General features: G+C 36.5%; 2 protein-coding genes across 5 annotated transcripts in view; one reads left to right on the forward strand and one right to left on the reverse strand.

The window, feature by feature from the left end:
* The window catches only part of LOC100183353 (putative IQ motif and ankyrin repeat domain-containing protein), a 47,449-nt gene that overhangs the window by 3,035 nt on the left and 23,213 nt on the right, over window positions 1-21,201 (reverse strand). The window contains exons 3-14 of one of the 2 annotated variants that reach the window (XM_002125107.5): window positions 7,142-7,334; window positions 5,306-6,772; window positions 4,384-5,052; window positions 3,957-4,104; window positions 3,819-3,900; window positions 3,439-3,603; window positions 2,984-3,155; window positions 2,507-2,652; window positions 2,034-2,173; window positions 1,608-1,755; window positions 1,087-1,195; window positions 660-787 (exon numbers count right to left, since the gene is read on the reverse strand). In XM_002125107.5, the coding sequence (XP_002125143.2) occupies window positions 660-787; window positions 1,087-1,195; window positions 1,608-1,755; window positions 2,034-2,173; window positions 2,507-2,652; window positions 2,984-3,155; window positions 3,439-3,603; window positions 3,819-3,900; window positions 3,957-4,104; window positions 4,384-4,453 (1,308 nt within the window). In that variant the 5' untranslated portion in view covers window positions 4,454-5,052; window positions 5,306-6,772; window positions 7,142-7,334. Of the gene's footprint in view, window positions 1-659; window positions 788-1,086; window positions 1,196-1,607; window positions 1,756-2,033; window positions 2,174-2,506; window positions 2,653-2,983; window positions 3,156-3,438; window positions 3,604-3,818; window positions 3,901-3,956; window positions 4,105-4,383; window positions 5,053-5,305; window positions 6,773-7,141; window positions 7,335-21,201 lie in introns of those variants that run through there. The other variant, XM_026834819.1, reaches the window with a different exon arrangement.
* LOC100187308 lies at window positions 11,653-19,330 on the forward strand. 3 transcript variants are annotated; one of them, XM_026834841.1, is made up of 7 exons: window positions 11,653-12,040; window positions 12,151-12,231; window positions 14,082-14,240; window positions 14,775-14,874; window positions 16,781-17,053; window positions 18,184-18,311; window positions 18,683-19,318. In XM_026834841.1, exons 2-7 carry the CDS (start codon window positions 12,175-12,177, stop codon window positions 18,872-18,874), a joined length of 909 nt encoding a protein of 302 aa, XP_026690642.1. In that variant the 5' UTR covers window positions 11,653-12,040; window positions 12,151-12,174; the 3' UTR covers window positions 18,875-19,318. The 3 variants fall into 3 exon arrangements, with proteins under 3 accessions (XP_026690642.1, XP_026690643.1, XP_002131479.1); XM_026834842.1 differs by lacking the exons at window positions 11,653-12,040; window positions 18,683-19,318 and adding an exon at window positions 18,358-18,553 and having other exon boundaries at window positions 12,085-12,231; XM_002131443.4 differs by lacking the exon at window positions 11,653-12,040 and having other exon boundaries at window positions 12,087-12,231; window positions 18,683-19,330.

Consider the following 21,201-nt stretch of genomic DNA (forward strand, 5'->3'; position numbering starts at 1 on the left):
GCATGAGGTATATCAATACACCATGTTTGTCTGGTGTATAAGCAAACACCCGTGTTATAACTTGACAGTGAGCATGAGGTGTATGAATACACCATGTGTGTCTGGTGTATAAGAAGACACCCATGTTATAACTCAACAGTGAGCATGAGGTGTATCAATACACCATGTGTGTCTGGTGTATAAGAAGACACCCATGTTATAACTTGACAGTGAGCATGAGGTGTATGAATACACCATGTGTGTCTGGTGTATAAGAAGACACCCATGTTATAACTCAACAGTGAGCATGAGGTATATCAATACACCATGTTTGTCTGGTGTATAAGAAGACACCCATGTTATAACTCAACAGGGAGCATGAGGTGTATCAATACACCATGTTTGTCTGGTGTATAAGCAAACACCCATGTTATAACTTGACAGTGAGCATGAGGTGTATGAATACACCATGTGTGTCTGGTGTATAAGAAGACACCCATGTTATAACTCAACAGTGAGCATGAGGTATATCAATACACCATGTTTGTCTGGTGTATAAGCAAACACCCATGTTATAACTTGACAGTGAGCATGAGGTGTATGAATACACCATGTGTGTCTGGTGTATAAGAAGACACCTATGTTATAACTCGATAGTGAGCATGAGGTACAATAATCACCTGGCCACTTGGATCAATAAGCAGAGGCCACTTCCCTGAAGATTTGATTCGATTTCCAACATCTCGCATAAGGACTTCATCCAACTCACGAATGTTGCATTTTACTCCGGGAAGATCATCATCCTTGCCTGTGTGATGTAATAAGTAAAACTATAACATCATGAATGATTTTTGTATGTATGTAGTTGTTTATCTTTACACAATAATGGCAGTAAAACTACTAACGATGTGGCATAGTGGTTAGCGCGCCTGCCTCTCAACCCAGAGGTAATGGGTTCGAGGCCCGACGCTGCTGCTATTATGGGTGTATTTGTCCTTGGGCAAGACACTTTATGACAATTGCTCCAACCCAGTTGTCCCTTATATTATGATAACACATCTATTCAAGCCCAGAAGTTACAAGTGCTTCTATATAACACATACTAACCATCACTTTGTGTTTCCCTCAGTCTAAGTTTAACTTGTTCCAACCCCTCTCTTGCCTTCATTGCATTAAGTTTAGCAATCTCTAAATCTCCTTCAGCGTCTTGGATTGCCTGTTGGAATATTTTTAACGATCAGGTATACAAAGACAAACATAGACATCAAACATGGGGTAGCACAAGGTCACGACATAATTGGAGTATAACTTTAAAGAACAGCCATATGGGGTAATAAGCCAACTGTAGAATAGAATCTGGACTTAAATGCTTACATAACCTTAGTATTAGAGAAATGGGTCAACTCTGGCCAAAATCCCAGCTTCCATGACAAGCCTTACTGTAGGACCTCACTCATATAGAATATAATGTGCGTATACAATGTTCAGGTAATCATGATAACTTTGGTCCGATTTTCCGATATTCCGTTTAAAGACCTCACCCATATAGAAATAAATAGCCAACACAACAAATCACAGGCATATATATATTGTATAACAATTAAAAATTATCACAAACTTAAACTTACTGCCAAAGTAACATCCGGTCTATCAAACCCCTCGGAAATACCAGTATCGTGCTCGTGAATTCTTTTCTCTAACTCAACATAAGCTTTTTCCAATATTCTCTGTCTGTTGTTGCATTCACGCTGTACTTCTTCTAATTCATTCTGTATTCTGTGAAAAATAGTTTGTATTTTAACAATTTTTAGGTCTTATGCCCATAGCCGAGTTGCAGTTAGTGTCTGGAGCTATAACGTGTGTGTCTTTTAAAGTACAAATAGTTCCTAATGTACCACATGCCCACTGACAATAACATGGGTGTCATCTTATACACCAGACAGTCAGACACATGGTGTATTCATACACCTCATGCTTACTGTCCAGTTACAATATGGGTGTTTTCTTATTCATACACCTCATACTCACTATCAAGCTATAACATAAATGCTCACTTGCTAGTTTCAGCAGCTTTTCTTTTCAAATCTTCATCTTTCCTTCTTTCCCTCTCAGCTTCCATCTTCTCTAGTAACGCTTCAGTGATTTCAACATCCCAGTTCTCAAGTGTGTCAACTATTTGCTTCACAGATGCAACCTTAGTGAATGAATGGTTGTAATTGGTTATCCTCTTATGGCAGGGCATGAATGAATGAGTAACTTATAGAATCGTCTGTTTTGAAACAAAGTTTTTACGACTCGAGAACATTCATAGTAAGCAACATATGGTGTTCTGTTTGATACACCTCGCGTAAAATTTATTTATGCTTGCAGGGGTGGGCAGCGATATTCTGTAACAGTTGATAGGATGTGTATAAATACACTATGCGATATCAAAAGACAAAAACTCTATGCAGAATATACAAAACTTTTGCCGTGTATTAAACCTAATGTATACACCACAACAGCAGGCATTAAAACATAAGTTCACCTGTGCAGGAGTGTTACCATCATGTGCGTATGTTCTTGGATCAGCACCAAACTGTAACAAACACTCTACTGCCTCCATGTGGCCACCAAACGCCGCTCGATATAAAGGAGTTCGACCCCATGCTCCTATACTGTTGGGGTTACCACCTGGAGTAATGTATTAACATTATAACCCCAAAACTTTATTGAAAAAGGAGGAAATTAAACGTAGGAAATCATATTGTAATTGTTACAAAAATAGAACTTGGAAGAACTGTTGAAATTGTCTACTACAGAAAACTAATCAGATTCAAACTACATAAATAACTCGTAATTTCTGTGATATAACAGCGAGATCACGTATAGTTACTTAGATACAGGTAACTCCTAAGCATGCACAAGGTGTATAAAACAGAACACACACATTAAAAACTATCGTTGCCCACCATGCGAGTATAAACAAGTTACACTACTTCATATAAATATTATAAATATTCACCTCTTTCCACCAGAAACACAATAGCATCCACACTTCCCCCTCCCCCCGCCTCGGAGAGGGGTGTGTTCTCGTTTGCGTCTTGACACTCCACTACCGCCATTTGGTGGCAGCGTCGAGCTATCATACCAATCTCATCTTTTGGGATGCCATTTTTGTCATCTAGTTGCGAAACCTGGGGCAAAAAAAGGTTTACCACAAATCAGACATAAGTAAGGTCATGATTTTATTTAAATAAATGCAGTCTTATGCAGATTAGGTATAACATGAAAAGAGGCAGAAAAATGTAAAAAATCCTATTTTAATGACTTGTTGAATGTATGTAATACCTTAAACAGTTTCGGTTTCACCACAAAAACCAATTAAAGTAATTTCATTGTCTATTTTTACGAGAGTATTCAGAAATGACTTTAGTTTACTTTTGTAAGAATTTTACTCAATATTGTTTATTGATTTACTTCATTTAAAATGCTTTGCATTTCATCTAAGTCGCCATCAAATGCTGCTTCCAACATTCTCTTTCTTCTTTTTGCTTCCTCTCTTTTTCTCCTTCTTTCTTCTTCCTCTCTCTCCAGTTCTTTTTCTGCCGCTTCTTGTTGTGCTTTGACCATGGCAACGTAGGCCTGCACAGGAAATGTTTTTTTTTATATTATAAGAAGTGAAAGATAGACATGCAAAATGCACTATAATAGTGACTGACTAAAATAGCCGGAAACATTAGATCCAACAGAATAAAAAATGGTACTGAATAAGAGTAAAACACACACAGAAAGTAAGGGTCTAATTTACATTGCAACAAGAGCAGTCTACATTACCAAGTAAATCATAATGCACCTACTTCTCTTTGTATATTTTCGATAGTCTCATCATAAGCTTTCTTTTTCTCTTTTAGTTTCTTTAGGACAAGTTTTGCAAGTAATCTGTAAAAACGCACACATTAACTACAGAAATGGCCAAACCAACTCCAGTCTCCAACCTTCTTGTATATTTTTGAATGATAATCGCAGCAAGGTCTTGAGGGGAAGGTCCTTTCTTTACTTCCTTTTTAACTTCTTTTTGAGCAACTTTTCCCACAGCTGGCTTTTTCCCAGCATTGCTAGCAGGAGCTTTTTTACCAGCATTTACTAAAACAAGATTAAATCGCTTTTAAATTAAAAAAAATACAATGGTTGCAACAATTTATTTTAGAATAAAATATTTTTAACTTACCTTTTTGAAAACCATATTATTGTTGTAACCATTAAAAGAGAATCAACAGCAAAACAACAGTAGTCAAAACGCCATAAATAAAGGGTGTTATTAAAAAAACGTGGCTGTTGAACCAAAAACTAGAAGTCACATCACATGGAGTATAAAAGTGTTTAAAAGCGGACGTTATACACGAAAAATTAACACAAATTTACCTGGTGCTTTCCTAGCGTTTGACGCCGGAACTCTGGCTGGTGCCTTTGCAGGAGTTCGTTTAGGCGGCATGCCGTAGGTTGCGGTTGTTTTTAAAATATCAAAACAAACCAGAAATGGCGTGCTTTGTCACTGTTGACAACATTACGCGGGGGCGTGACTATTCTAGATGACAGCTAGGTCAAATAGTGTTAAAACTGTTTTACTTTAATTAAATGTATTAAAACTGCCTTCATATCTTATCATTGTTTCATAATACTCTACGAGAGTGAGAACCTGCAGCGGAACACGTCGATGAACCAAACATTTAAGCCAGAGTTGGCCCATTACCGTAAAAATTATCATATAAAAGTACACATTACAATGCAGTTGGAAGAAATGAAAACACTTCACAATGCTGTTTAATAAAAGCAAAAAGTAAAAAAATGAACTTTAGTTACATATATAACTTAAGTTGATTGTATATAAATCAACTTTAGTTAGATTGTAGAGAATATATATAACTAGTTATATATATTCTCTACAATATATGTATCTCCTACAGCCTATTACAACTGGTCGGACTTGATTTTTGTAGCACCACATTCCTATTGTCTTTTATATGAAAGATACCAACTCATGAATTAACATCTTCCATCTGATCATTCACTTGTTTAAGAGATGACGAGACACTGTAAAAAGTACAAGGAGTTGGTCAAAAAACATAATGGTCTAATATTGGCAGCATATGGTATACTGATTCCTAAAAAATGCACAAAATTTAAAGTACACATCACCTGTATAAAGGTCAGGGTGAATGAAAAATTACCCGTTAAAAGGTCAAAATTCATAATAGTCTTGTATTAGCAGTATATAGGATGCTGGTAAATAACAAACGTAAACACAGAAAAATGCACTAAATTTTAAGCAATACATTACGCTTACCTGACAATTTGTTCAACTCTCAAAGTTTCAATCAAGACATTCAGAACATTTGATACCAAAGCCAAGTTAATAGAAAAAGGTTCAGTTAGCCATGGTGGTGTATAATTGGTAAAACAAGAATTCCCAATATTTGTTTTGTAGATTAAAGATTGCAATTGATCTATTTCAAGATTTTCAAACAAAGAAAGTAAAGTGATAAATCTGAAACTTTTTTCTTTAGAAAGAAAAGAATTCTTGTGCAGTGTTCTTGGTATTACCAGTAATACTTCAGACAGAACTCTACAGGATATTGCTAATTTTTCTTCTTCACTATTGCTAAAGTTTCCGCATACATTTCTAACCCATGGTGTCTCGTTTATCAAACGATATAAGAACAAAAAGAACACCCCGCCCCCCATAACACTGTAACATAGAGAAGTTTTTGCCGGTGAATGGTTTAACCAGTGGCTCACTACAGTTAGAGCGTTATGGATGGCTGCTTTATACCGTGAACATAAGCCAGGAGAAGGGGAACCTACTACAACTGTATATATTTGTTGTTTGCCAGTTTTCAGCCGTGTAACTTTTACATATGTTCTTCTAGATACTAGGAATTCACTTATAATTACATCTGCAATGTCCTTCTGTAATATTTCATCAGTTATTTCATGTACAGCGGATATTTTTAAGGACTTGCATAGAAAACTGACTTGTTCCGCACTTAAACAGTCAACAACTTGGACACCGTTATTTTCACATATATTGTGAAAAGTCCCCAGCATTTTTCCTTGACAAAATAACACAGTGACCCCTTGACTCTTGAGAGTTTCGATCCATTTTTTAATCACTTTCACTGGAAATTCTAAAAAGGGTGAAAATTGGTTCCCATGCAAATTAACGGAAAATTCACTGCAGGGTGTAAGACTGTCATCCAAATTAAGAACCAGAACATTTTGACAGTTTGAACTGTGAATAAAATTCTTAACTTCTCTATCAATTAGAATCCCTTTAACCAAAGCACTTTGTACGAGAAGTTGCCCGGGTGCCTCTACCACAAAGTCATCAAAATTTTGCAATAAAATTGCAATCATTTTCCTTAGATTGCTAACAACATTACCACATATTTTCCAAATCAGTTTCGTTGTCAAATCTGAAAGTACAACAGTAGCATTGTTGCTAAACTTGCCCGCAAAGCAAGTTCTAACTACATTAGAAATAACAGTTTCCACAGCTTTATAATTTTCATTGTTTAATTCAGTAGATATTGCTGTCAAGTTTGCCAATTCCTGTTCAAACCGGTCTGAACCCAATACAGCAGCTTGAAACCAGTTTAAAGCAGATATAACTTTGATTCTATTGCTTGGAATATGACATGCTAATTCAGTGTTGCCAGATAAATATTCAAGACCTGCGTTAACCATTAGCATAAAGGACTTACAACCACCTCCATAAACTTTTGTGTGAACACTGCAAGCTTGGGTCACAATTCTGTAACAGAAACATAAGATATAAAAAGAAGGAAGAAAAATGTAAAAAATCCTATTATATATACGTGTTAACTGCTAAGTGAGCAAGAGGTGTATGAAACAGAACATCTGTGTTATAACGACTGCTGTTGCCATGAAAGGATAAACAAGTCACATAGAGAGCAGGCAAGAAGTGTATGAAACAAGACACCTGTGTTGGAATGACGATCGTTTACTGGCATGCAAGGGTAAATAAGTTGCATACATGGTAACTCCTAAGTGGCCTAAGGTTTATGAAACAGAACACCCGTGTTATAACGACAGTCGTTTTCCAGCCATGCAAGGATAAAGCCAGTTACGATTATTCATTCAAGTATTTCTTTATACCAACCTTGCAACAGGACTAGTTGAAGTTAGGAAATTAATCAAAGTCCATCCATCATTGGTTATTATAACTTCCCCATTCTGTTTAGTTATCAACACTTTCCCAGCTTCTGGACCAAGCAATTGTGACATCATAGTGATGAACGACTGCAGCGCCATCGTGATGTCACTCATGTTAACAAGTTTACAATTAGCCATTTCTTGAAATGAAATTTCAAAAATATGAAATGTTATACACAATGTATGAAAAACAGTTAATATAAACACCCATAAAGCTACATACGTGGTAACTTGTAAACGGGCACGATGTGTATAAAACAAAACACTCGTGTTATAACGACTGTCACTGCTGCGCAAGGATAAGAAATACTTAAAACTGAGACTAACAAACTTGTATTTAAAAAAAAGTTCCCAGATAATCAGTATTATCGTTGGGAAATTCCCACCTACGAGATATGCGTTTACAAAGAAACACTATAACATGACGTTATAACACCTGCTACGCACAAATGCACGCAAATAGCTCATAGTAACACGTATATATAACATGCACGTCTATAAAATGATTGGTTTATAATTTCGATTGCATTAGTTCATGGCAAGCCGTTATTTACCCACCTGTTTTAACATTTGTTGTTTTAAACGAAACATTTTAACGTAGTTCTAGTTTGCATATATATAACCCATGATAAACCTTCCATGCAAAAGTTTAATTATGATGCGAAATGGATTTATGAGTGTCTCTAAATCGGTTCCATGGGCAGCGTATGTCTTATAGATGAGAGAAAACAGGGATCTTGAAATAGATGTCAGAAAACAGAGGTGTCCCGAACACACACAGCAAAGCAGATCTGCAATCGTTGCAAATGTGCTATAGTTGTACTGAAGCTCGTTAAAGTTGCGCCACATCAAAGTCTGTTTACAAGGCCAAAAGTTTGGCTGTTGTTAATTGCCTGTCATGTGAGATGTGATGACTAATCGTTTATCTTACGTAGTAGCGTAGTATGTGTATGATGTCACTATAAATTAAATGCTATAACAGAACAAAAGAAAATGTATGTAGTTGAAGACGAAATGCAGTTATAATCAAAGTAGGTCGAATTCGTTATCAAACGCTGCTAAGAATTTGTGTTTGCTTAAAAGAGAAGGGTGCTCAAGAGGGGTCTAGACTGTAGAGTACTTTCGAACCGTAGCTGGAAAGTACGCGGGGATATTTACAGACTGTAGAATACTTTGACCTTATATCGTTTGCTTTTCCGGTAGCTCTGTGGCTTGCTACAGACGGTAAACAAAGAACGTTTCTAATTTAAACCAGTTGCAGTTGTAACCGAAGAATTTAAAACCGTCGAACCAAAGCGAGGCTATGTCGTATTCAAAGTTATAAGGATTTTAGTGGTTTATATTTCTTAGCCAGTCACACATGCTATATACGCCCAGAGGCCATTCGTAAGGTCATGTTAGCCGGTGTAAGAATTAAGTTATAGGTCGAATCAGACTATATAGATGACTATAGGTTAGGTCAGGATATTGTGGCAAGACACATGTATTGAGTCATATGAGACTGTAGAATCGGCTTGTTTAGTTTTAAGTTGGTTAATATTTCGATTTAGCAGCCTCGCTTTGTTTTGCAATTTTTCTCAAGTAGTTTATACTCGTAACGTGTTTTAACGGTTGTAGTTTGTTGCTAATTCCCTTTTCTAGGCAGTTCTAGTTAATTTGATCTTCGCTGCTGTATTCGAAGAGATAATTAAACAATAATGTATATAAGTATAATATACGTCTAACCATCAAAAAAGGATTTTTGTCTGATTTATTTCCACACAAGGCATATAGCCATGTTTTAAGTACAATAGGCCAACGCAGACCCTTGATTTCCGCATCAATAAACACTAATCGGGTGGAAAACGACAACAAAGAACTTCGGGCTGTTTCCCGGGCGCTGAAATCGTGACTGAAAAAAATGCTGGTTGTATTCAAAGATGGGCCAGTTTCACTGTAACAGTTCGTGAAAGTTGTACGTTTAAGGGGTAGTATGTTGCTGTTATGTGAAGCGCTTTTGTGCTTTAGTATAACACCTCTTCGAATACGATAACGAAGATTAAATTAAGAAGGGAATTAGCAACAAACTGCAGTCGTTGAAACTAATCAGGCATATAAAAAACTGCTTGAGAAAAAGTGTTGAAAAAGCGTTGCTGCTAAATCTACATATATATGAAAAGATGCACGAGTACGATATTACTTTTGGTGACAGGTATAAGGTGTTTATTTTCATAGAAAATAAACGTGTGCTTATAAAACGAAAGCACACTGTTAGTATATTTGTTAATATCGTGGCCTGACAAACGTCAGTGAGCGTTATGCAATAATCATATAAGATTAATTCGTTGTCTGAAGCTAATTTTATATCCTTTGAGTAATGAACTGTTTTTATTCTTTTTTAATGTCCCATTTGGTAGTAAACAAGAAACATATAATATACATAATTATATTACCGTATCCTCACGGCTGTAAAAGACCGTTGTTAATCGTTAGAAACACGAATATAAAATATGGAATATTAAGTGCTAACGGTATCCATCTTACCCCATAGTACTGTTAGAGTATTAAACGAAAGCACAGTGTTGTAGTATTAGTATATATATATATGTATATATATATATATATATATATATATATATTCATAATTTAGATTGGTACATCTCGGTGTATAATACGCATTAATCATAAAGGTTTAACTCGTTGTCAAATCTATTTTTACAGCCCAGATTTCGCGTAATTTACCACAGTGTTACATGAGTCAGCTGAAACGCTATAAGCGAACTGACTATGTATAGACGAAGTGACGTAGCAAGCACGTGATCTGTAAGCTTGTCAACGAGTCTACAGTTTACAATAGCGATAGGTAGGGTAAGGTGTATGAAAACAGAACGGGGCTAACGAAACAGAAATCGTTTTATAATGACTGTTGTTACCCTGCTATGCGAGGATGTATAAGTTACATTCATTTTTTAAAAAAGAAATGGTATTCATACTTGTTAGATAAGTTATGGACATTAGAAACAGAACGACCCGTGTTATAATGACTGTCGCTGCCTGCTATGCAAACAATATTAGGTTACATTCATTTATTCAATCAATATATTAAGAGTCAGTTTGTATTGTTATACTGAGACAACGACGCGTCTTACTCAGCAAAACTAAAGGACATGTATCAGCAAGTAGCAATATCCTTACTTTGCTTTGAGTTTCGACCAGGAGTTTATAATCTTTATACTGTTGTGGTCAGTATATTGTATTAATAAGTAGAAATCTGTTAAGCGTGTTTTAACGACTGTTGCTTTGTCGCTGTATCCTCTCTTTTCGTTTTAATCTAACTTTAAACTCGCTACCGTAATCGAACATTTAGTACTGTGGGGGAAGAAGGGACACCTTTAGCACTTAATAACCAAATATCCCGATCGTGTTTTAAACAATTCCCAACGGTCTATGGGAGTCGTGAATATACGGTTTTATAATTCTTTGAATAATCTTTGTTTACTACCAAATGGAACGAGGAAATAGAACAAAAAATTGCCCTATCTTTCCCTATACCCTACTATATAAAAAAGCCATTAATATTTTATAATGGTACAGTTAGCGCAGACCTTTGCCACAGTGTGCTTAACGTGTTCAACAGAGCGTGACTGGCACACTTGCGTCACGTCCTACGTCATTCTTTTCACGCGACACCCTGTAAAACTGACCACGTGATAGTTTTTACAAGAGACAAAGCGTTTACTGGAATAGTCAGCTGCAGTCGCAAACTGTTTACTTGCGCCCGTAGTCTAGTTTAAGTAAACGGGTTTGGTAAATAAAGCTTTCAGTATCACTTACGGGTATACAGATACAGTACTGAGGGATAATACCGATGCCGGTAGGGCGGTAGCACATAATGTTCAATATTTTCTAATCGTGTTTTAAACAATTAACGACGCTCTTTTTAAAGTCGTGAATATACAGTTATAAATTTTGTAAATATGGTTTGTCTACTACTAAATGAGACGATAAAAGAGAACGAAAACATAAACCATCTTACCCCAACCTACTATACATTATATGCACAAAAACGTAAGGATTTTAGTTTAAATAGACAATTTCAGATTATATGACCAAAGGTACGAAATAGTAGCTGATTTAGCTATAGTTTGATATGTATAGTGGAGTGGGGGAAGATGGGACACCTTTAACACATAATATCCAAATAGCCTGATCGTGTTTTAAACAATTAAAAACGGTCTGTGGAAGTCGTGAAGATACGGTTTAAAGTGAATGATCTTTGTTTACTACCAAATAAAAAGAGAAAACCAAGCGAAAAGGTGTCCCATCTTTCCCCACCCTACTATATGTTATTGTTATACTGCAGTACTAGTGTAAGTTGGTTTGTTTACTGTATGCATAATTAAGAGACGTCTGTTGATCCAATGCATCCTGTATACAAGACAACAGTCAACATTATCAATGTATTGATTGGCAATGCAGGAAGCTGTATATCGAGCCAGTGGAGTTCATTTAGTTTTGAAGTTTTGTTTGCTCTGCTATATGACGTGTGTACGTGTGTGTATACGTATGTGTGCGTGTGTTTAACTTACAGTCTTACATAGTGCACTTAATCATATGACGTGCTATGTTGTATTAACAGTATATAAAACCAAGTATGACTCGTCAGTCTTGTTTACGAGTTGATAACTGAATGTTGATTACAAGTAGCGTATTGTAAGACAAGCATTTTATTTAAAACTTGACGTTTTACGCGTTCTAATTTAAGAACTCGGTTCTATTTTATAAGGGTGAGGTTCTACGACGGCAAAGCCCAGCAGGGACCTTGGATTTAGGCCAAAGTTGCGCATTACTTTAATACCCTATTGTTATTGCATGGACCTCCCGAGATATTTAGGACTGTTGGTTTTCCAAGGACCCCCCACATTATAAACGATACCAATTCAATATCACACAGGTATAGGTTAATAGGTAGTTGAAATTTCGTACTGCTGAAATAAAGCAATGAACGAAGCGCAGCCACCTCCGTTTGCACCAAACTACAATCCCTCTGCACCTGAGGTAAGACATTGATGTGTTCTAATTAATAGAAAATGCAGTCCACTTGTAATTATGCCTTGGCAATGCGCATGAGGTATACGTCTACTACATTCAAAATATCTATCCAATACATTTCTTAATTACCACTAGTGTTTGGACTTGATTTTTTCTTGGTTACCACTAGTGTTTGGACTTTTTTTCTTAATTACCAGAATATATAATTCACACCTAGTGTTTGGATTTTTTGTTGGTTACGTTTTCGTAGCACCAGATCATTACGAAATATAGCACAAGTTTTTAATGCTCTTTTATCGTCTCATTTGGTGGTAAGTAAGGAATATTTACAGAATTATATAACCGTAACCTCACGAACAAAATAGCGTTGTTAATTGTTAAAACACGATCAGGAAACAGGGTATATTATGTGCTAACTGTTACCATTGTTTAGTACTACCAAGTGTTAAAATACCATGTGAATAGGCCACACTATATAACATTAAACATTCTGCTGTATATTAACCCACTAAGGTTTTGACTTGGCAGTGCGCATGAGGTACGTCAGTCATATAAGTATTTACATCTTAAAACCCGGCAGCGGAAATTCGCTAACAGCTCCACGCGTATAATGAATAGTTCACCTTAATATAGGTCTTACAGTCACGTTATTATAAATATGCAAAGACTAAATACACTGCAGACTAATACGTGACTGAATAAAAGTAAATATTATGGGACTTTAGGTAAACATGGCTAATACACACTAAAGGAACAAACATTAAGAAATATGCGATAGATATTACTGTTCGAGATATTAATATAATAGGGTGGGGGAGATGGGACACCTTTTCGTTCTATTTTTTGTCTTATTTGGTAGTAAACAAAGAACATTCAAAGAATTATAAAACCGTACCCTCACGACTCCCATAGACCCTTGTTAATTGTATAAAATACAATTAGGAATCAAGATATTTTGATACTATGTCCAAAAGGTGTTCCATCTTACCCCACAGTACTAGAACACAATGTAGGTTGGGGTAAGATAGTCCATGTTTTCATTCTCTTTTATCGTCTCATTTGGCAGTAAACAAAGAATATTACAGAATTATATAACCGTATCCTCATGACTCTACAAGAGCGTCGTTAATTGTTAAAAAACACGATTAGGAAATATGGAATAATATGTGCTAACGGTATTCATTTACCCACGACTAGAAAATTCTATTTTAGCACAAATTTTGTTTTTACTTATAAATATGACAAAGCAAGATAACAATGCCAACCACAAGGCCTGCTTTGTGTAATACAGTATACGATACAGACAGCTAAATATAAGATACGTTTGAACTGCCATACGGCGTTATTTTATTCAATTACCCAACCCATATGGTGTAAGCTATCCCGCGATGTTCTAATTCGGATTGATCGATCTTTTTTACCCAAAGGAACAATAATCTGGCATTGACTGAATTACTTTCAAAATCCACTCAAGACTACACTGTAGTGTCCTTGTATTAAAGGACATGCCTATTAGGGAATCTTGAGTGGCTGTATTGTTATAGCATTGTATTTATTTCAATCCACAAAGCGGTTGAAATTCTTTGATCAAAACGCTTCTACGGTTTCGTTATTTTAGTATTGCTGTTTTAGTGTTTTATACTAATAGTAACCATTGCGTAAAAGCAGAACAGCAGTATTATAACGACTGTCGTTGCCCCACCATGCGAGGATAAATATGTTACAGTCATTCATTCAAAATATAACCATTTTTTATCCTTAAGATAAAAATCACAAGTATTACGTTTTCGTCGTAGCAAAAACAGCGGAAAATAAAAAACGAACCACCCAAAATCTAATCAATTTTATATCTCCAGGTTATCCTACTACAGCAAAACTTTGGTCTCACCGACCAACACTTCATCGATCCAAACATAGGTGTCCCTCCAATTCACCATGCAGAACCCCCACCGCAATATACACCTTCTATACCATTACCCGCGTACCAACCACAAGCACCAGCAAGGCTAGATAACGTAAGATTTTGGATGCTTATTTAAACCCAGGTTTTATGACGACTATGTTCGTATTATTGACTGATAAATGTTAAAAATGAAAATGCCCTCAATAAGATTAGGTCACAGCGGCTTATCCTATGTATAGTAGGATGGGGGAAGTTGGGACACCTTTTAACTCTATTTTATCGTCCAATGTGGTAGTAAACAAGGAACTTTTAAAAAAGTATAACACTATATGTTCAAGACTCCCATAGACCGTTGCTAACTGTTTAAAACACGATCAGGATTTTCGGATATTATGCGCCAAAGGTGTCCCATTCCCCCATCCTACTATATGTCTACAGCTTATTTGCTAAACTGGACTTTGGGCGGCTTGCCAGTGTTGAGCCATGGTTATCCAGATTAGCGACTCTGTTTTAAATTCCAACACAGTCGGGGTTCGCCAATTAATTATAATACAATAACAAAGTCTGTGTATTTGACACGTATGTATATATTTACCCCTGATTTCTGGGATATTGTGTATTAATATTAATTGTAACTTCATTCTAGATTCCCCCCGCCATACCTGAACGCGCCCCTACAACAACAAACAGCCAGCCCGTGCTCGCCCCCCAGCGGTCAAAATGTGGCTTTGTAGATGTAGGAGTAGGTAAGAAACAAACTGAATTAAACTTGTAATTCACTAATTCTAATCTTTGATGTGGTGTATGCTACTTATACACTACATGGGTAAGGTCTTATGCCGAAGGGACCATAGATTTAGACAAGAATTGTCCAATTAACCTAACGTTATAGGCTCATTCTAATTTGTATGGGTGAGGTTCTACAGTGAGGTACCCCATGGGACCTTGAATAGAGACCAGAGTTGCCTATTACCCAATCTACCCAGGGCGATACTAATCTTAAACCATTGTTATTGCCCTATATACAGTTTGTGTAAATGGGATGTAGGATGTTTAGTGTTCTCGCTGTTATGGTAACATGTCAAGTTAGCTTCCTGAATAAGTTTATGACTTCGGTTGCTTTTAAAACGAGAAAAATCAGCAAGCGCCGTATTGGTACATAACTGGTGTAGGATGGTACATGTTTTTAATTGTTACGTTCAATTTTGTAGTAAACAAAGAATATTTACAGAAATATATAACCGTAACCTCACGACTCTAAAATGAGCGTTGTTAATTGTTAAAACACGATTAGAAAATATGGAATATTATTTGTATAAATGTTCCTGTCCTCCCCCACAGCAGTACTATAACACGGGAAATTCGTTCAAAAACAACCCAACAATACTTATTATGTAACAATGGCATATTTCCCCTATAAATTAACCAACCCTAACCCCCTTGAACCTGTTGCCAAGTTATAACATACGAGACTAATTTTCTTTATGTTACTTTAACTCAACCGTACAGAAATACGTATATTGTTCGAACTTAAGTTTCAAGCGCACGTTTAAACGTGTAAAGCAGATATTATTCCAAAACATTTTTCTCCGAGTCGTGATTTATAGGCTACAAAAACATATAAATTTCATAACAGAAACTCGTTTTAGGTAGTTATGCTTAGACCTAACCCTAAAGTAACCGCACAGACTATTCTGTTACACCGGCCACGCCCTTTGGGTTTTTTGGGGATAGGTAATTGCGTATCACGGCATCAACTACTGCGAATTCAAGATTTGGGTATACAACGTTCAGGCCTAAAGAGTTGGCAATTTACATTAACGTATAAAGACTACATAAAGACAAAAAATACATTGAAATTGAAAGTAATAATTCAGAGCACTTGACAGTAACGTTATACTATATTGACACCCAAAACAAGTTTAAAAATAGCATACGAATCCCTGCACAGCGAAATTAGCGTTACGCCACAGTAGTTACCACGGATATGTCGGGACTTGCGTTACGTTTGGCAAACCGCAGACTTTTCCCCAACATCACCCGGGCTACACCCTTTTTTATAACCACCACGTTGCAATATTAGTAACATGGAATTTCCCGACCTTTCAACAGCATACAACTCCCTAATAGTCGATAAGTCGATCAACTCTCTCAATAACAATTTTTTTTGTATCGGTTATAGATCAGCTTAAATGCATTGTCTTACTATACAGTAGGGTGGGGGGAGATGGGACACCTTTTAACTCCATTTTCTCGTCCCGTTTAGTGGTAAACAAAGAACATTTAAAGGATCATAAAACTATATCCTCACAACTCCCACAGACCGTTGTTAATTATTAAAAACACGATCAGGATATTTGTATATTATGTGCTAAAGGTGTCCCATCTTCCCCCACCCTACTGAATATGTATGTTATAGGTTTTGTGTGACAGTTTAAGGCAATTTTAGTAGAACCCTTGTAGACTCTTGCCAGTAATCTGTCGGCTTTGACATACAAAGGCACCACGTCATTATAATACGAGTGTTCTGTTCCATACACCTCATGCCCGCTTATGAGTTACCACATATGTAACTTATTTATCCTTGCATGGTAACTTCGTGGGTTAATAGTTTTTAATGTGTTTTCTAAATACACATTTTCTTCACCACAGGTGAACTAATAGACGTGGATGGCAGCCGCGCATACAGGCGTCAATACGTTGAAGTAATCGACGGAAACCTCCGTATTTCTACCTCAAGGGAGACACGAAACCAAGCTAACGTTGTAGCCCTTGCGAGTCGTTTTGTTTGCATGGAGACGAAAAGGAACGTAGCTATTCAAGACGGTGCGAGCACTTTCGTGATCCGAGCACCGAGTGACACCAGCGCTCTTAAATGGCTGTTGATTTTGTCACAATACTGCTTTGTTGCTCCCATTATGGAAGGTAAGATGGTACTTTTGTACGGCAGGGCACACCCTGTTGTCTCTAGTATAGGCAGTGGATATTGAAGTATCATATCCTGAACGTAAATAGGAAAATCATGGAAAACCCATAGGCAAACGAATATAACTTTTGTATTTGAGTGTCTCTTAAACTGCTTTAATGAGGTCTTAATGGTAAAACCATATGATTTTTGGAAAAATGTGACAAACGATAAAACACATTTCTACCAAACGTCAATCAAAACCTCAACCATCACGGACAAAACGTCACAAAGAAATTTGAAAATAACTTAATTCTAATTAATCAAGTTTGCATCGGTGCTAGCTAGAGGTTAATTTTAACACACAAATACACGTACAGTCGCGTAATCTTAACTAAACGACAGGTTCATTAATTAAAAGCTTTTGATATACATTGTAATGGAGACTGTAGTTGTAGTAATGTGGAATAAGATGGATATCGTTAGCACATGATATCCTATATTTGCTAAATGATTTTTATAACATTCAACAACGCTGTTTTGGAGTCCTGAGAATAGGCATATTTGCATTTAAAATTCAATACCAAACAGATTTTACACTGTTTGTAGCCCTGTCGCAAAGCGGCGCAAGAGAGACAAACTTATGGCAAATTTCAAGCGGGCGATATTTGTGAATTGTTTCTAATCGCGAGATGGCGCAACAGAGTTAAAAGTCTGAAATGTTAAAGAAAGCATTGCGCAATGAGGTGGCAAACTAATTTAAAAATAGGAATTGTATGGCTAAGGAAAAACCTTTGTTTACAGTGGTTTACTGCTGAGGTTTCTGTTTGGGTTTGCGCCACTGCTGTTGTGTAATTTAAAGGGTTAAAACCTCATGCCAACTATATGCGGGCTGTCGATTACAAAACCTATTTTAACACAAATTCAGCAGAAAAAAAGCTATTGTTGAATGCAAATTAAATTACCTTGATTATTTATACAAAAAGTATTTAAGTACAAAGAATAGCCTTTTGGTTATAAAAATAAGACCGCGTCTTACTTCCTGTTACAACGACTGTCGTTTTTTGATCTCAGTACTTTTTGAAAAATTAAATTACATTAAAATTTAGTTACGAAACTAATTTTTTTACTAATAGCGTTATTTTTCCAGGTTACGCAACCAAACAAACCGGGGGCAAGAACGTTTACGAAGAAAGATATTTAAGATTAACATCGGATGGTGTTTTAGCTTGGTATGGATCAGATAGTGAGACATCAGACAGGCACGGTGCAATACAGGTATGGAACCAATTTATTAATTAATAAATTAGTGGGTGTAATACAGGTATGGAACCAATTTATTAGTTAATGAATGTATAAAACAAATGAACGTGGGTATAAATGTGGGCAGGGTAATCTTGAATGAATTTCATTTATGTGTTCTTGTGTGGTGGGGTAATAACGATCGTTATAACACTGGTGTGTTGTTTCATACACCCCATTCTCGCTTATGGGTTGCCACGTATGCAACTTATTTATCCTCGCATGGCGGGACAACTACAGTCGTTGCAACACGGGTGTTCTGTTTTATATACCTCGTGCCCGCTTACGAGTTCCCACGTATGTAACTCATTTATCCTCGCATTGCTGATGTCTTTATGTTATTTTAGATCCGTGGAGAAACCTGTGTGATTGACAGCGCAAACTCCAATTGCGTACGAATCAATGTGAAAACCAGAGATTACCAATTTCGCTTCGCCGACGCTCGGGAAGCAAACTTATGGCAAGCCGCGTTTTTGTGGCATTCGGCCCGCCGACCGCTCAAAAAAGCGTCGATCCCTATCCGCAACAAAGCCAGATGAACTGGACCTCTATACTGATGCAATAAGCATTGCAATCTACACTGTTCAGCTAAGAGGGAACTGTTTCCCATGATCTTTGACCCGATCTGGTTAGAAGAGGCAAGAGTCCCCAAAGATTTGCATATATAATTACGTCACTTAAACCCCAAACCCGCCCACGCACTTCGTCACTTCTCTGTTCTATACCGCAGGCATTTTCTCTTTACCATCGGTAAACCCATACTGCACCAATTGCCGACATTCGACTACCAAAATTAAGTATCTTTTGTACAATTTTTCCCTTTGTACATATATGCTAAATGCTTATGACGTCGATTTGATGATAATATTATTTATATCCGCAATACGAACGCGTTCTTTCGGCCAAATCACGCTTTCTGTACAGACAGTTATTTAATTTCGACAATATTGTCTTTTCTTTCAATTTCAAACATGAAATAAATATTGTCATCTTAATTGAAATGTCTGCTGCTATACGTCTTAGTAGCCGTAAGATTTCAGAGAGAGTTACCCATTACCCCAACGTAAGGTGTTTGATAAGTCGGTGCATTAGTTACATTGTTACACTAACAGGTAAAACAATGTATTTTACCAATTCCAAACTGTAAAAGTGAATTATAAAGCTCGAATCTCTGCTAGGCAAGTTATTCGTAACGATTGTAGTTCAACTAACAAGAGAGCGACGCCGTGTTTGACTTTAGGTAACTCTGGCAATAAACCGACGTTTCTATGGTTAACGGAGCACACAATACGTAACGGTCGCTGGAAACCATATTTAAGGTGCCATTTTTCTGCCAGTATCAATACAAATACGACAGCTCATACGTATGATACGATTTTCATCTTAAACTTTTTCGTTGGAAACATATTAGTCTGCCTATTGATGTATTGCAAAAAAAATACCAAGCTTACGCTAAATCGCAGCACAGGTATTGCAAAAATACTAAGCTTACGATAAATCGCAAATGTAAAATATTTTATATTTCCAAACGTAAGATTAGGCAAAATCTCTGCTACTCGTATAAAAGGTATAACTTAACAATGAGACGGTTATTGTATCGGGTAACAAAGAACCCAGTTGACCCGAAATCAAATTCCCCAATCGAGATACAAACGTAACACGCCAAATTCATTTCTCAACACCTGTATAAACCTACATGGAAGTCAAAACTCGCGTTGCAGATTTGCTGGCTCTTATTTCAAGGGACTTTTACCGATTGTAAGACACACACATTATCTGGCAATAACTCTTCTGACGTTACTAGCAATGGTTTTAATTTTCCAACGAAAAAGTTTAGGATAAAAATCTTATCATACGTATGTGCTGTCGTATTTGTATTGATACTGGCAGAAAAATGGCACCTTAAGTTATACTGTAATGTGTTTTGACAGTACAATTATGCAAAAGCGACAAAAATTGACCGATTAGAGTTACTTCCCGAATAAGACGCGCTGCATTTACCTCACATAGCTATACAGTATGCAGGCATATATATATATATATATATATAGTGTGTTGGGGTAAGATGGTCTATATTTTCATTTTTATCGTCCTGTTTAATGGTAAACAAAACTTATTTACAGCATTATATAACCGTATCCTAATGACTGTAAAAGAGCGTTGTTAATTTGTAAAAACACGGTTGTAAAATACGGGATATTATTGGCTTTTGGTATCCATCTTACCCACAGTACTGTATATACCAAATACACATAAATATATATAATACATTAAAGTAACACGTATGCTTTTTGCACGTTTTATAATTCAAGTGCAAACTTTCACACTAGGTTTTTACCCGGAAAGCCCCGATCGTAGCGATTGTGGTTAAACTAACAAGAGAGCGACGCCGTGTTTGACTTTAGGTAACTCTGGCAATAAACCGACTTTCCTATTGTTAACAAAGCACACAATACGTAACGGTCGCTGGAAACCGTATAGCTGCGTGTATATGATGTAATCTAAAACGTATTTGTGGATTTAATGGGAGAATGGCAATTGAAGCTAATACTGAATATGGAAAAAGGCGCACAACTGTTCAAGTTCTGCAATGTTTTCATGCCCAAATAAGGGCACAACACGTGGGGACTTTACGTTTATAAATAAACCCCAGCGTACGAGCTAAGTTGATTACGTCATTATAGTAGCAACTTTAAAAATCACCCGTAACTTGGCAATGAAAGTGACATTTTTAGTTTTCCCGCATAGAACCGCACCTACACTGGTTACGCTCTACGTAGCATGTTAAAATAATAAATTGGATATAGTTATTAAATTTGAGGGTAAAAACGTGCTAATGAAATGTGGGGTATTATGCGCTAACGGT

This window comes from Ciona intestinalis, chromosome 6 (assembly GCF_000224145.3).
Source record: "Ciona intestinalis chromosome 6, KH, whole genome shotgun sequence".
In the NCBI taxonomy this organism is placed as follows: domain Eukaryota; kingdom Metazoa; phylum Chordata; class Ascidiacea; order Phlebobranchia; family Cionidae; genus Ciona; species Ciona intestinalis.

What these genes read in the sequence shown, in the direction of transcription:
- LOC100187308 (XM_026834841.1), top strand. Translation starts at nt 12,175, where the DNA reads ATGAACGAAGCGCAGCCACCTCCGTTTGCACCAAACTACAATCCCTCT. An exon ending in CTTTGTAGATGTAGGAGTAG is followed by an intron (nt 14,875 to 16,780) that starts GTAAGAAACAAA and finishes TCTTCACCACAG; the next exon opens with GTGAACTAATAGACGTGGAT. An exon ending in ACAGGCACGGTGCAATACAG is followed by an intron (nt 18,312 to 18,682) that starts GTATGGAACCAA and finishes ATGTTATTTTAG; the next exon opens with ATCCGTGGAGAAACCTGTGT.